A 12,428-nucleotide genomic window follows, 5' to 3' on the forward strand; every position below is an offset into this window, starting at 1 on the left:
CAGGCAGGAATTTGCCCCTGTGACCTCCCCAGGCACACTCCTGTCACCATGGCGACCGGCTTAGGGAACAAGCGGCCTGATTGTCCCTGCCCAGCAGGGCAGGTGAAACCCTGGCCACGTGACCGATACTGAGCCAGGTGCGGTTAGGAAGACACTCGCTGCCTCCAGCCTTAACCCGTTCGACTCCCGGTCGCCGCCAGGGTGCAGTGTCTCTACCTCCCAGCCTGCCATGCACACGCATACCACACACACACACACACACACACACACACACACCACACTTCTTTGGGTCTAGAGGGCCCTAAATGAAATCTGGGAAGGAATCCAACCTGAGCCACACTAGTGACTGGAGCTGGGTAACTTCCGCCTTTCTCCATTTCTTTGTTTCCTTCAGTGTAAAATAAGAATGGACTGAGAGAGATGGTTCAGCGGATGCCTTGAATTCGGTCCTTGGGACCTACACGGAAGGAGAGAACTGATCCCCACTTGTCCTCTGACTCCACACTGCCGGCTACACATATACAGACACACAATAAGTCAAAATATTTTTAAAAAGAAAGAAAAGAAAAGAAAAGAAAAGAAAAGAAAAAAGAAGGAAGGAAGGAAGGAAGGAAGGAAGGAAGGAAGGAAGGAAGAAAGAAAGAAAGAAAGAAAGAAAGAAAGAAAGAAAGAAAGAAAGAAAGAAAGAAAGAAAGAAAAAGGAAATAAGGATTAGGCTCATCTCAGTATAATCCCGGGGTCTAGGAGCTCTGGCTCAGTAGCCCATCTGAGTTGCGAAGCCAACCAATGCAAACTCCCTGGTTTGGCCCACAAGCTGGGAAAGGGTGGGCAGCTCTGGAATGACCTTTCCCCAACATGCCACCCCCAGAGTCCTGCCACGGAGCTTGACCCCCTTCTTTGCCCCGCCCACAACTTTCTCTGGAATGTTCACTTGGGACCTTCAAACCAACAGGTTTTTCAGCTTGCCAGGCTCAGCCTTGAGCGAGCCATGTGACCACAATGCTTTGAGGGCCAGGACTATGTATGTCCTCAACGCCACTCCTGACACCAGATCTGGGCTATTTGGCTTTTGGGCATGTGGTCAAAGGTCGTGTGCCAGGCTGGGGTGAGCTGGCTAGACAGAAGGTTGACTGGTCAGAAACTCTTTAACAACACTACCTTTTCCCAACAGAACTATGAACCCTTTCACTCTGTGGACTGGTGAGATGGCTCAGTGGATAAAGGCACTTGCTGCCAAGTTTATTGATGTGAGTTCAATTCCTGGAACCCACATAGAGACAGAGAACAGACTCCCTCAAGTTGTCTTCTGACCTCTACATGCATGCTGTGACACCTGTACAACCACACAAATGGACAGACACAGAGGACACACACAGGAGGGGGAGAGAAATACAGAGATACACAGAGACATAATAAATATATAAAATAAATAATAAATAATATTTATTTATAATAAATAAATAAAAAGGAAGTTTAGGTGGGTGGGGTGGTACATGCCTTTAATCCTAGCATTCAGGAAACAAACAGATCTCTGTGAGTTGGAGGCCAGCCTGGTCTACAGAGCAAGTTCCAGGACAGCCAAGGCTATGAAACAAAACAAAACAAAAACCTGTCTCAAAAACCAAAAATTCCTATAAAAATATCTCTAAGGATCCTTCCCAGAACTTGGTCTGAAATCTCAGCATTCAGGAGGCTTGAGGCAGGAGAACTGCTGTGAGATCGAGGCCAGCATGGATTATATAATGAGTTTCAGGGCAGCCTGGGCTACAGGACCAGACTCTATCTTTAAAAAAAAAAAAAAAGGAAAAGAAAAAAGAAAAAAAGGAGTTACAGAGACAAAGTTTGGAGCTGTGACGAAAGGATGGACCATCTAGAGACTGCCATATCCAGGGATCCATCCCATAATCAGCTTCCAAACGCTGACACCATTGCACACACTAGCAAGATTTTGCTGAAAGGACCCAGATAGAGCTCTCTCTTGTGAGACTATGCCGGGGCCTAGCAAACACAGAAGTGAATGCTCACAGTCAGCTATTGGATGGATCATAGGGCCCCCAATGGAGGAGCTAGAGAAAGTACCCAAGGAGCTAAAGGGATCTGTAACCCTATAGGTGGAACAACAATATGAACTATCCAGTACCCCGGAGCTCTTGACTCTAGCTGCATATGTATCAGAAAATGGCCTAGTTGGCCATCAGTGGAAAGAGAGGCCCATTGGACTTGCAAACTTTATCTGCCTCAGTACAGGGGAACACCAGGGCCAAAAAGTGGGAGTGGGTGGGTAGGGGAGTGGGGGTGGAGGGTATGGGGGACTTTTGGGATAGCATTGGAAATGTAAATGAGGAAAATACCTAATTAAAAAAATATATATATATATAAAGGAAAAGGAGGAGGAGGAGAAGAATGGAAGAAGAAGAAGAAGAAGAAGAAGAAGAAGAAGAAGAAGAAGAAGAAGAAGAAGAAGAAGAAGAGGCGGCAGCAGCTGGGAGGTGGTGATATATGTCTCTTTAATCCCAACATGAAAGGCAGAGGCAGGTGGATGTCTCTGAGTTTGAGGCCAACCCAGGCTACACAGAGTTCCAGGACAGCCAGCTCTGTTAAAGAGAGAAACCCCTTTCTCAAAAACACAAACAAACCAAAAAAAAAAAAAGTTTGGGTTTAAGAGGGGAGCTGGGAATGTAGCTCCGTTGGTGAGTTCCTACTAAGCACGAGGGAAGTCTTGGTCCCTCCCCAGCTCTGCATAAAGCAGGTATGGCAGCACACACTTATGAACTTGTGATCCCAGCACTGTAGAAGGGGAGGCTGGAGGATCAAGAGTTCAAGGCAATCCACCCTATATGAAAGAAGAAAGAAAGAAAGAAAGAAAGAAAGAAAGAAAGAGAGAGAGAGAGAGAGAGGGAGGGAGGGAGGGAGGGAGGGAGGGAGGGAGGGAAGGAAGGAAGGAAGGAAGGAAGGAAGGAAGGAGGGAAGGAGGGAAGGAGGGAAGGAAGGGAGGAAGGAGGGAAGGAAGGAAGGAAGGGAAGGGAAGGGAGGGAGGGAGGGAGGGAGGGAGGGAGGGAGGGAGAGTCTGAAGATTTGTTGCCCTTTCAGAGGAATCAGGTTCAATTCCCAGCACCCACATGGTGGTTCACAATCATCTGTCCATACACCAAGGATCCACTGTCTTCTGGCCTCCCTGGGCACTGGACATGCACATGGTACACAGACATATATGCAGGCAAAGTACCCATACAATACAATAAAAAAAAATGAGGGGCTGGGGAGATGGTTCAGCAGTTAAGAGCTCCGACTGCTCTTCTGAAGGTCGTGAGTTCAAATCCCAGCAACCATATGGTGGCTCACAACCATCCATAATGAAATCTGATGCCCTCTTCTGGGGTGTCTGAAGACAGCTACAGTGTACTTACATATAATAAATAAATAGATCTTTTTTAAAAAATGAGATAAAGTAAAATGAAAATAGAGAAACCTACAAGCAAATTCAAGGAAAGGAAAGAAAAAGACCAACCTCTCCCAGCTTTTGGATCATACAGAGCTTAGGTGTCCCTGTTAAGCATCTAATAACTCTCCATGGCCAACACATCAAGCATACTCAGCCCAGTGCGGATTCTTTGTGAGCTCGGAATAGAAGGAAGTAGCTCCCCTTCCCTGGAGGGAAGCCTGGGAGTTAGAACATGGTCTGTTTCAGCCTTGTCCTGAAGGGTGGAGGAAAGATGGGCCCGCGTATCCCTGGTCAGTCTCCTGTTAGTTGGTACTTGACTGGACACCTAAGGAAATTTTGCCTAAGTATTTCTTCAGCCCTCTTCAGTACGCCACATTTTTTGTGTAGGGGGCTAGAGTTTGAACTCAGGAAATCATGAATTAACAGGGCAAGGACTCCACCACTGAGCTGTATTCTTTTGTTTTTGTTTGCTTGATTGATTGTTCGAGACAGGGTCTCTATAAGCCTGACTATCCAGGAATTTCCTTTGTAGACCCGAGACCCGATGTGCACTGTGCACATTCAGTACCCCTGGAAGCCAGAAGAGAGCATTGGATCCCTGGAACTGGAGTTAGTGACAGTTGTGAGCTGCTATGTGGGTGCTTAGAAATGAAGCCAGTTCCTCTGGAAGAGCAGTCAGAACTTGCATCTGCTGGGCCATCGCCCCAGCCCCTTGGAGGTCCTTTAGTAGACTTAAATTATAGTCAAATCCTTTGTGAATGTGGGCTAGAAATGAGTAGTGTCAGGCTGAGTATGGTGGCACATGCCTTTTGTCTCAGGGATGCAGAGGCAGGAGGATCTCTGAGTTGGAGGCCAACCTAGTCTATGGAGCTAGTTCCAGGGCAGCCAGGGCTACACAGAGAAACCCTGTCTGGAAAATAAAAGTTAAAGTGTGGATGCTTGGTGAGAGAGACAGCAGTTAACATTGTATCCTAAAACAGGGCGAGGCTTGGTGGCTCAGGTCTATAATTCCTGTTATCCATGGGGCTAAGTGAGAGGGCCAGATGTTCAAGGCCAGTATGGGTTGATTAGTAAGACTCTGTCTCAAAGTCAAAGGTAAAAAGAGGGCTAGGAGGCCCTAAGTTCAATCCTTGGTACCATTCAAAAATAAAGGATATGATTTAGTGGCTGCACTTGCAGAGGACCTAGGTTTGATTCTTAGCACCAACATGGTGGCTCACGGTCATAATTCCAGTCCCAGGAGATCTGATGTCCTATTCTGGTACATTCAGGCACCAGACAGGCATGTGGTACACAGACATGCATGTAGGCCAAACACATATACACATCCCATAAAATACAGCAAAATATATTTAAAGGGCACAGGATCGCAGGAGGAAGAAAAGCCACATGCTCTCTGTCATACGCAAATCTAGCCAATAAAATATGTAGATATGCAACATATGTACACGTGAGAACCAGAGGAACATAAATGGGAGTGGGGTGGGGTGGTGGTGGCATACGCTTTTAATCCCAAAACACAGGAGGCAGGTGGATCTCTGAGTTTGAAGCCAGCATGGTCTACAGAGTGAGTTCTAGGACAGCCAGGGCTACACAGAGAAATCCTATCTCAAAAAACCAAAAAGAAGAAGAAGGAGAAGAAAGAAAGAAAGAAAGAAAGAAAGAAAGAAAGAAAGAAGGGAGGGAGGGAGGGAGGGAGGGAGGGAGGGAGGGAGGGAGGGAGGGAGGGAGGGAGGGAGGGAGGGAGGGCATGCCTTTTCCCTCCTTGGGCGTCTGAAGGCAAGGTGGGTCACCAGCAGCTCTACCTGGAGTCACCCACGGAAGGTCAGCCAGGGTTCCCGCTCTTGCTGTATCTGCTCTAACCACCACGGTCTGATCCACAAATACGGGCTGAACATGTGCCGCCAGTGCTTCTGTCAGTACTCAAAGGACATAGGCGTCATTAAGTTGGACTAAGCGACCTTGAATGGATTGTTCGACTAACTACCAAGTGGAACCGATCATGCTAGTCTTTGTGCACAAAGAATAAAAATGTGAAGAACTTAAGAAAGAAAGAAAGAAAGAAAGAAAGAAAGAAAGAAAGAAAGAAAGAAAGAAAGAAAGAGCATGCAAATATAGGTCACAAGAAAGGACTGAATGCAGGCACTGGACACAAAAACTGGAAGAGGATACAAAGATAACTGTTTTCTAGTTCTAACTCTGTCACGGATCTTTAGGTTTTGATAGTGAATAAGTGCAGAAAGCATATTTTTTGATACTGAAAGTATAAAATGTATTGTGTGAGAGGGATTTGCTTATTTATAAATCACTTTATAACACAGCGTTTATTCAATAGATAACCATAGAAAGATAATCTAAGGCAGGCAGGTGTGGTGATGCAGGCTTGGACACTCAGTGTGGATCATGCAACAGGATCATGCATAAGCTCTGGACCGACACACACATGTGAGGGCACCTTGGGTTGCATACTGATATCCTGTCTCAAAACAGAACAAAAACAATCAAAAAGGAACATCTGGGGTTCCAGAATCTGGGAGATGGAGGCAGGAGGATCAGGAGTTCAAGGCCAGCCTAGGATACATAAGATCTTGTCTAAAATCAAGCAAAACAAACAAACAACAACCATAAACCAGTTGTCAGGTGTAGGCACGTATCTTTGATCTCAGCACTCTGGAGACAGAGGCAAATGAATCTCTGTGAGCTTGAGGCCAGCCTGGTCTACATAGTGAGTTCCAGGGCAGTCAGAGCTGTATAATAAAGAGACCCTGTCTCAAAACCAAGACAGGTTGGAGACTCAGGAATTAAGAGCACATGATGTTCTTGCTGGAGTATGGTCCCCAGGACCCACAGGGTGGCTCACAACCACCTGCAATTCCAGTTCCAGGAGATCCTATGCCCTCCTCTCAACTCTGAAGGCACAAGGTACAGGCGTGGTACACAGACATACATTCAAGCAAACACTCAGACACATAAAGCAAAATAAATAAATCTGTGTGTGTGTGTGTGTGTGTGTGTGTGTGTGTGTCTAGGCAACTAGTGGCACCGAAGGCCACCAGCGCTGACAAAGAACAAAAGGGACCTAAGAGCCAGAGGCTTGGTGCCCGGCTGAGGATGCTGGGAAGGACTCTGGAGGGTTTGAAGTGCTACTTCAGTAACAAGGAGTCCTGAAGGCGCCCCAGCAGATGTGTTTGCTATGACCAAACCAGCTCCGGAACTGCTAAAGGATGGACCGCAGCAGAAGAGGGCTGCGGGGACTTTCCCTAGACTATGAGGGGAGACAGCAGGGGGCAGGCTTTCTGGGGGAAATGGGTGCAGAATGCGGTGCAGTCTGGGCAGAGGGTTGCCACTCTCTGCTAATGGCGGGTTGTTAATGAGGGCTCTTTCTTCCTTCCTTTTTTCTTTTTTGAGACAGAGTTTTTCTATGCATTTCTAGATGTTCTTGGACTCTTATATACAAGGCTGGCCTTGAACTCATAGAGAACCGCTTGCCTCTGCCACCAATGTGTGGGATTAAAATTGTAGCCACTACACCTGGCCCGGAGCCATCTCTATTCAGTGCAGGTAACTACAGTACAAATCCCTGGCTAAGGGTTTAATCCTGGTTTTTCAAATTGACCTGGACCAGGAACGGAAGACTGGACTAAGACTCTGGTTCTGCCTGTTGGCCCAATCCTTTGCCCTTTCTGCACCTCAGTTAATCGATTAAGTGAGGAGATCGAGCGAAAGCCCCTTCCTCCTAGGTGTTTCCTGTGAGGAGACAGAGAGACAAAGCACTCGTGCTCTGGGGAGCCTGACAGGGCTCCCAACTACGGAGCAAGGCGCCAGAGAGCTGGCGGGAGCTGGAACAAGAATCACTCCTGGCGCCTCCTGACCATGCCGGAGGCACAGAGAGCATGGTACCCACCCAGGGCGGTGCCTGAGGACAGAGGAGCAGGCCAGGTGGGGTCCGCTCGCCAGCCGAGAAAGGACTTCTCAGTTTGCTAGGGACACGCCCCACACTTGCGCCTCGAACTGAGGACCTCTGATCGCCAGTAGGGAAACACTAGAAGACTAAGAAGCTCTTAAAAGAAGAGGCGTGGCCTACGACGTTGTCAAGGGGTTCAGGGAAGTGTGCACAGAACCCGGCAGGATTACGTAATGGCGCAAAAGCCGGTGCCACAATCGGGTAGCTCCGCCCAAGGCGTGGTCAAGGAGTCCAATTCCGGGAGCTAGAGCAGTTTAAAATGTTGCGAAACCGTGCAAGGGCCTCTTACAGCCCCGCCTACGATAGGGCGTGGCCAAGGAACTGAACTCGCAGATGCATGCAAAGTGGGAATTACGTAATGATGCAGGAGGCGGTCCCAGAGTCCCCGGTGGCTCCGCAAGGTGTGGCTAAGAAGCCTACGTCCGGGTGCCTGGCAGTGGCTACGACGGTTGAGTGACGGTGCGAAGAACAAGCCAGTTGGTGACCCCGTCCAGGGCGTGGCAGGGGCTCACAGATCTAAAGGGGATTGTATATTGTCCCAGAGGAGGGACCAGTCCCACGTAGCGCTTCCCTGGTCCTGGTCGGGAACTGGTCTCTAAGCGGCTCACAGCGTCTGTAGGAATTGCGTAGTGGCGCAAGGGGGCAGGGCTAGCGCTGTATGGCTACGCCCAGCCTGTTACCAAGCCAGCTAGTCCTACAGACCAGGCTCAAAGTGGCTGCAGGAAATGTGTAACGTGCAAGGGCTGGGGTCGTCTAGCGGCTGCGTCCAAGAAGCTTCTGCTTTGGGAGGGGGCTGAACTGACTCCGGGAATACATTAGACCACGTGGCCTAAAGTGGCGCCTCGATGGGGGGGGGGCGGGGGAAAAGGCGGAGCCCTAGTTGGAATAGACAGGGCTCTGAAAGGCGGAGCGTGCGCAGGACAGCCCTAGGAAGCACACTTTGCGGGCTGTGGGCATGCTCCGCTGGGCGCGAGCGTGGAGGGTCCCCCGTGGGGTACTCGGTGCCTCCTCTCCCAGGCGTTTGGCGGTTCCTGTCACGTTCTGTAGCAGCCGCAGTAGTGGCCAAGAAAACGCCGATCTGAGGTCAGCCAAGGGCACTGGGAGGGTTGTTCTCCACTGGTCCACTTCGCACGCGGCTTAGCTGGCCCCGCCTCTCCTTTGGCCTCGCCCCTTTTTTCTTTCACTCTCTCCTCCCCCTTACTCCATGGTGGCCCCCACCTTCCAGGCCGCTGCCGCTGTCTTATAATCTTCTAGATGGAGACGCGACACTCCCAGCCATCGTCTTTTTGCATGGGCTCTTCGGCAGCAAAACCAACTTCAACTCCCTCGCCAAGGCAATGGTTCAGAGGACTGGCCGGAGGGTGAGCTTCCGGATGGGGCGGTGCATGGGTGGGCGGGGGCTAAGGGGTAAGGCTGAGGGCAGTGGACCTAGTTTCAATCACTCAGGTCTGGGCTCTTGGTGACCTGAAAATGGAAAGTTTCAGTGCCCAGTAAACCGTAAAACATCTATGAAGAGGCCTGGTCCTGTAAGATGCCCCACAGTTAGTCCATTTATGTTACTGAGACATAACAGGTCTCTTTGTCAGGTCCCAAAGAAACTTGGGACAATTTTGTGGCACCTACTAGCATGCCAAAGCACACTCTAGCCTCCTGGCTTACTCAGTACGAGTGGCAGCTCTCTGCTCTTGTTACCCCCGACCCCTTACTATAAACCTTTCCAGTCCAGAGGCTTCCCGTCCCCCAGCGTCTCTTTCCTGTTAACCCAGCCATTTAAGCCATTTGCTCCCTGACTACTCTGATCCTCCTTTGGTCTGCATGCCCTCTCTCCTTGGCACCTGAAGTTCTCATTTGATCTCCACATGTACACCATGGCACGTGCTTGCGAAGATATAACTTGCGCACATGCATACATGTGTGTATATAATAAAGCAACTAAGGAAGTTGCTCAATATTAACCTCTGCACGTGCGCATGCGCGCGCGCACACACACACACACACACACACACACACACACATACACACACATACTTATGTCTCCAGACTTCTCTCCCTAGCTGCTCTGTGGACCCTATCAGGCTTTTCGTTGTCTGTAGTCAAAGTAACACCATTCCTGTTTCACCCCCATCGCAGGTGCTGACGGTGGATGCCCGGAACCACGGTGACAGCCCCCACAGTCCAGACGCAAGCTATGAGGCCATGAGTCAGGACCTTCAGGGCCTCCTTCCACAGCTGGGTCTGGTGCCCTGCGTCCTCGTTGGCCACAGCATGGGAGGAAAGACAGCCATGCTCCTGGCACTGCAGAGGGTAAGCTACACCTATCTGGGTCCTCTTAATGCACTCTAAGCCCATTGATAACGTGGGACTCATCCACACTTTGGATGGCCAGGTCCAGAAACTCTGCTGGCGGCTCAGAGTTTGTCTGGGACCTGCTCTGGTCTGATTCTGTCTCCCAGCCAGATGTTGTGGAACGATTGGTTGTTGTAGACATAAGCCCGGTAGGAACCACACCTGGATCACACATTGGAGCCTTCATAGCAGCCATGAAGGCTGTTGAGATCCCAGAGAAGGTGCCGCACTCCCAAGCCCGAAAACTGGCGGATAAGCAGCTTAGTTCGGTTGTCAAGGTGACGCACGCCCCCCCCCCCTTTCCCCATGGTGTGTGTCAGAGGAAAAGTGGTGGGTGGGCCTCACAGGGAGCCCCTTCACAGCTGCCAGGTCTCCCCACAGGAAGCGGGCATTCGGCAGTTCCTGCTCACTAACCTGGTAGAGGTGGGTGGGCGATTCTCCTGGAGACTGAACTTGGATACGTTAGCTCAGCACTTGGACAAGATAATGACCTTTCCTCAGCAACGTGAACCCTACTCGGGGCCAACTCTCTTCCTGCTTGGTGGAAATTCTACATATGTACAGTAAGCCGGTGTGGGACCATAGGAAGGGGCATGCTTTGCCCACCACCAGCTATGGGAGCCTGCGTGGGCTAGGGGAGGCGGGGTATCTGGGAGCCTGGCAATACCACTGCGCATGAAGGCTCATGCACATCTCTCTCTCCTGTTCTCTCTCTCTCCCTTTCTCCCTCTCCCCACACCTCTCCATTGTCTTCCCTCTCCATTGGCTTCACTATGGCGGCCAGACCCAGCCACCACTCAGAGATTAGGCGACTCTTCCCTCAAGCCCAGATTCAGACCGTGCCTAACGCTGGCCACTGGGTCCACAGCGACAAACCCCAAGACTTCATGGATGCTGTCACCAGCTTCTTGGCTTAAGAAGTAGCTCCTTGGAAGAGCAGCCAGGGGACTCTAGGCTTGGGATCTGTGCCATCTTGCTTCTGCACAGAAAAACTCAGGGGCACGGAGAGGGTCCAGGAGTACAGAAGTGGCCCAACACTTTTAATGAATAAAGACAGTTCCCCTTTAAGCCCTGGATCCGTTTTCACCACCGTCGCCCCCACTGACCCCGGGAGAGTTGAATCCAGGAACTTCTGCCCGGGCTTGTGTTCTCGTGTGTTCCCAGGGTGCCTCTGGGCTCTCCCTGCAGCTGACTCCGCACCCGCTCTCGAACCATATGCTGCATGTCTTCCTGGGCACGGGAGAGAGAGCAGGTCCGAGGCAATCCCTGGGGACGGAGGGGCGGAGGGGCGTCTTCCAAGACTCCCGACTCAGAGGCTCCACCCTACCTCCCAGGCCTCCACCTCCTGTTTCAGCTTCAGTTTCTCCTGCAGGACCTCCAGCAGCTGAGCCTCCACTGTGCGCAGCCTGGCTCGACAGGAGTCCAGCTCCTCTTCCACCGCGCGCTTCCTACAGGCAGTGGGGGATGGGGGTGGGGGTGTTCCAGTGGCTGTCTTCTGGAAATATCTGGAGCCCCCTTCCTCTCCTCTAGTAGGAGTGAGTCCCCACTTCCCCCTCCTCCACCCCACCCCCACCCCCAGAGTTTCTCTCACTTAGCAATGGCTTCATCCCTCTCCTGCAGTACTTGCTCCAGGGAAGGTTCCGCCCGGGTGTCCCCCAGTGCTCCTGCCGCTTGGGATTCTGGGTTCTGTTGGGGAGTGATGGATGAGGAGGCAGTGACCTGGGGCTTGTCAGAAGGAGAAGCCTCACCCTGGGTCCTTCTGCCCTGCCTCTGCCCTGCCTCATGCTATTTCCACTCAGTTTTACCACCCTTTGCCTCCAGGGGGTGCTGCGCCGGCATCTTGTAAAGGAGACCCTTAGTCTGGCTAGCCGGGAAGTAGACTATGGGACTTTGCAGAATGGACAGTGTTTGAAGCTCCTGAGGAGAAAGGAGTTCCCACACAGCCCTACAGAAATGCTACTGAGTGCTCTGGAGTCGCTTACCTTTCTATGAGCTTAGAGAGTCAAGGCCTGGTGACTGAGACTTGTCAGTTGGTAGAGGCTAGAAGACAGAGCCCTTTGCCCTTCCAGGCAAGGCACTCCCTAGCAGACTCCACCTACAGGAGGACAGCCTGGGGCAAGGAGCAAGTGCACCTCCCTCTTAACACCTTGGAAGGCCCCAAGCCTTTTCCCCAATTCTTGCCGTCTGTCGCCTCCAGGGGGCGCTCCACCCGTGTCTCAGAGGAACAGACAACCTAGGTTTAGTTTAGTTGTAATGCCAAGCATCAGGCAGTGTCTCGTCTAGTCTCCGCCCCCCCTCGCCCCCCCCCCCCGCCCTGCCACGAGGGGTTGACTCTGTGCTAGTTCTTCAAGGAATCATCTGCCCCCAGAATTCTTTTTTTTTTTTAATTAAAGATTTATTTATTATTATATGTAAGTACACTGTAGCTGTCTTCAGACACACCAGAAGAGGGAGTCAGATCTTGTTACAGATGGTTGTGAGCCACCATGTGGTTACTGGGATTTGAACTCTGGACCTTCGGAAGAGCAGTCGGGTGCTCTTACCCACTGAGCCATCTCTCCAGCCCGCCCCCAGAATTCTTATCCCACCTCAAGAGGAAAAAAACAAAAACCCAAGGAACCAGGCATGCTTACCATTTTATTTTTTTTGTTTTGTTTTGTTTTGTTTTGTTTTTCA

General features: G+C 50.8%; 1 protein-coding gene, 1 long non-coding RNA gene and 1 pseudogene across 6 annotated transcripts; 2 read left to right on the forward strand and 1 right to left on the reverse strand.

Annotated features, from left to right (window-relative positions):
- Positions 1–5,214: 5,214 nt before the first annotated feature.
- On the forward strand, positions 5,215–5,462 carry Rps29-ps (annotated as a pseudogene).
- Positions 5,463–7,801: 2,339 nt separating this feature from the next.
- Positions 7,802–10,825, forward strand: Abhd11 (abhydrolase domain containing 11). Of its 5 annotated transcripts, none has more exons than NM_001190437.1 (6): positions 7,802–7,865; positions 8,632–8,767; positions 9,537–9,710; positions 9,860–10,030; positions 10,134–10,315; positions 10,537–10,825. In NM_001190437.1, the coding sequence occupies exons 2-6, from the start codon at positions 8,744–8,746 to the stop codon at positions 10,667–10,669; spliced, it is 684 nt and encodes a 227-aa protein (NP_001177366.1). In that variant the 5' UTR covers positions 7,802–7,865; positions 8,632–8,743; the 3' UTR covers positions 10,670–10,825. The 5 variants fall into 5 exon arrangements, 3 of the variants coding, with proteins under 3 accessions (NP_001177366.1, XP_006504555.1, NP_660250.1); XR_003955705.1 differs by lacking the exon at positions 7,802–7,865 and adding an exon at positions 7,902–8,489 and having other exon boundaries at positions 9,891–10,030; positions 10,537–10,820; XM_006504492.4 differs by lacking the exon at positions 7,802–7,865 and adding an exon at positions 7,905–8,489 and having other exon boundaries at positions 10,518–10,820.
- On the reverse strand, positions 10,772–11,807 carry Abhd11os (abhydrolase domain containing 11, opposite strand). The gene is made up of 4 exons (NR_026688.1): positions 11,735–11,807; positions 11,344–11,438; positions 11,080–11,200; positions 10,772–10,982 (listed from the first exon to the last, which is right to left on the reverse strand). It is a non-coding gene; the product is annotated as an abhydrolase domain containing 11, opposite strand (long non-coding RNA).
- Between the last annotated feature and the right edge of the window lie 621 nt (positions 11,808–12,428).

Source organism: Mus musculus, chromosome 5, assembly GCF_000001635.26.
Source record: "Mus musculus strain C57BL/6J chromosome 5, GRCm38.p6 C57BL/6J".
Taxonomy (NCBI): Eukaryota; Metazoa; Chordata; class Mammalia; order Rodentia; family Muridae; genus Mus; species Mus musculus.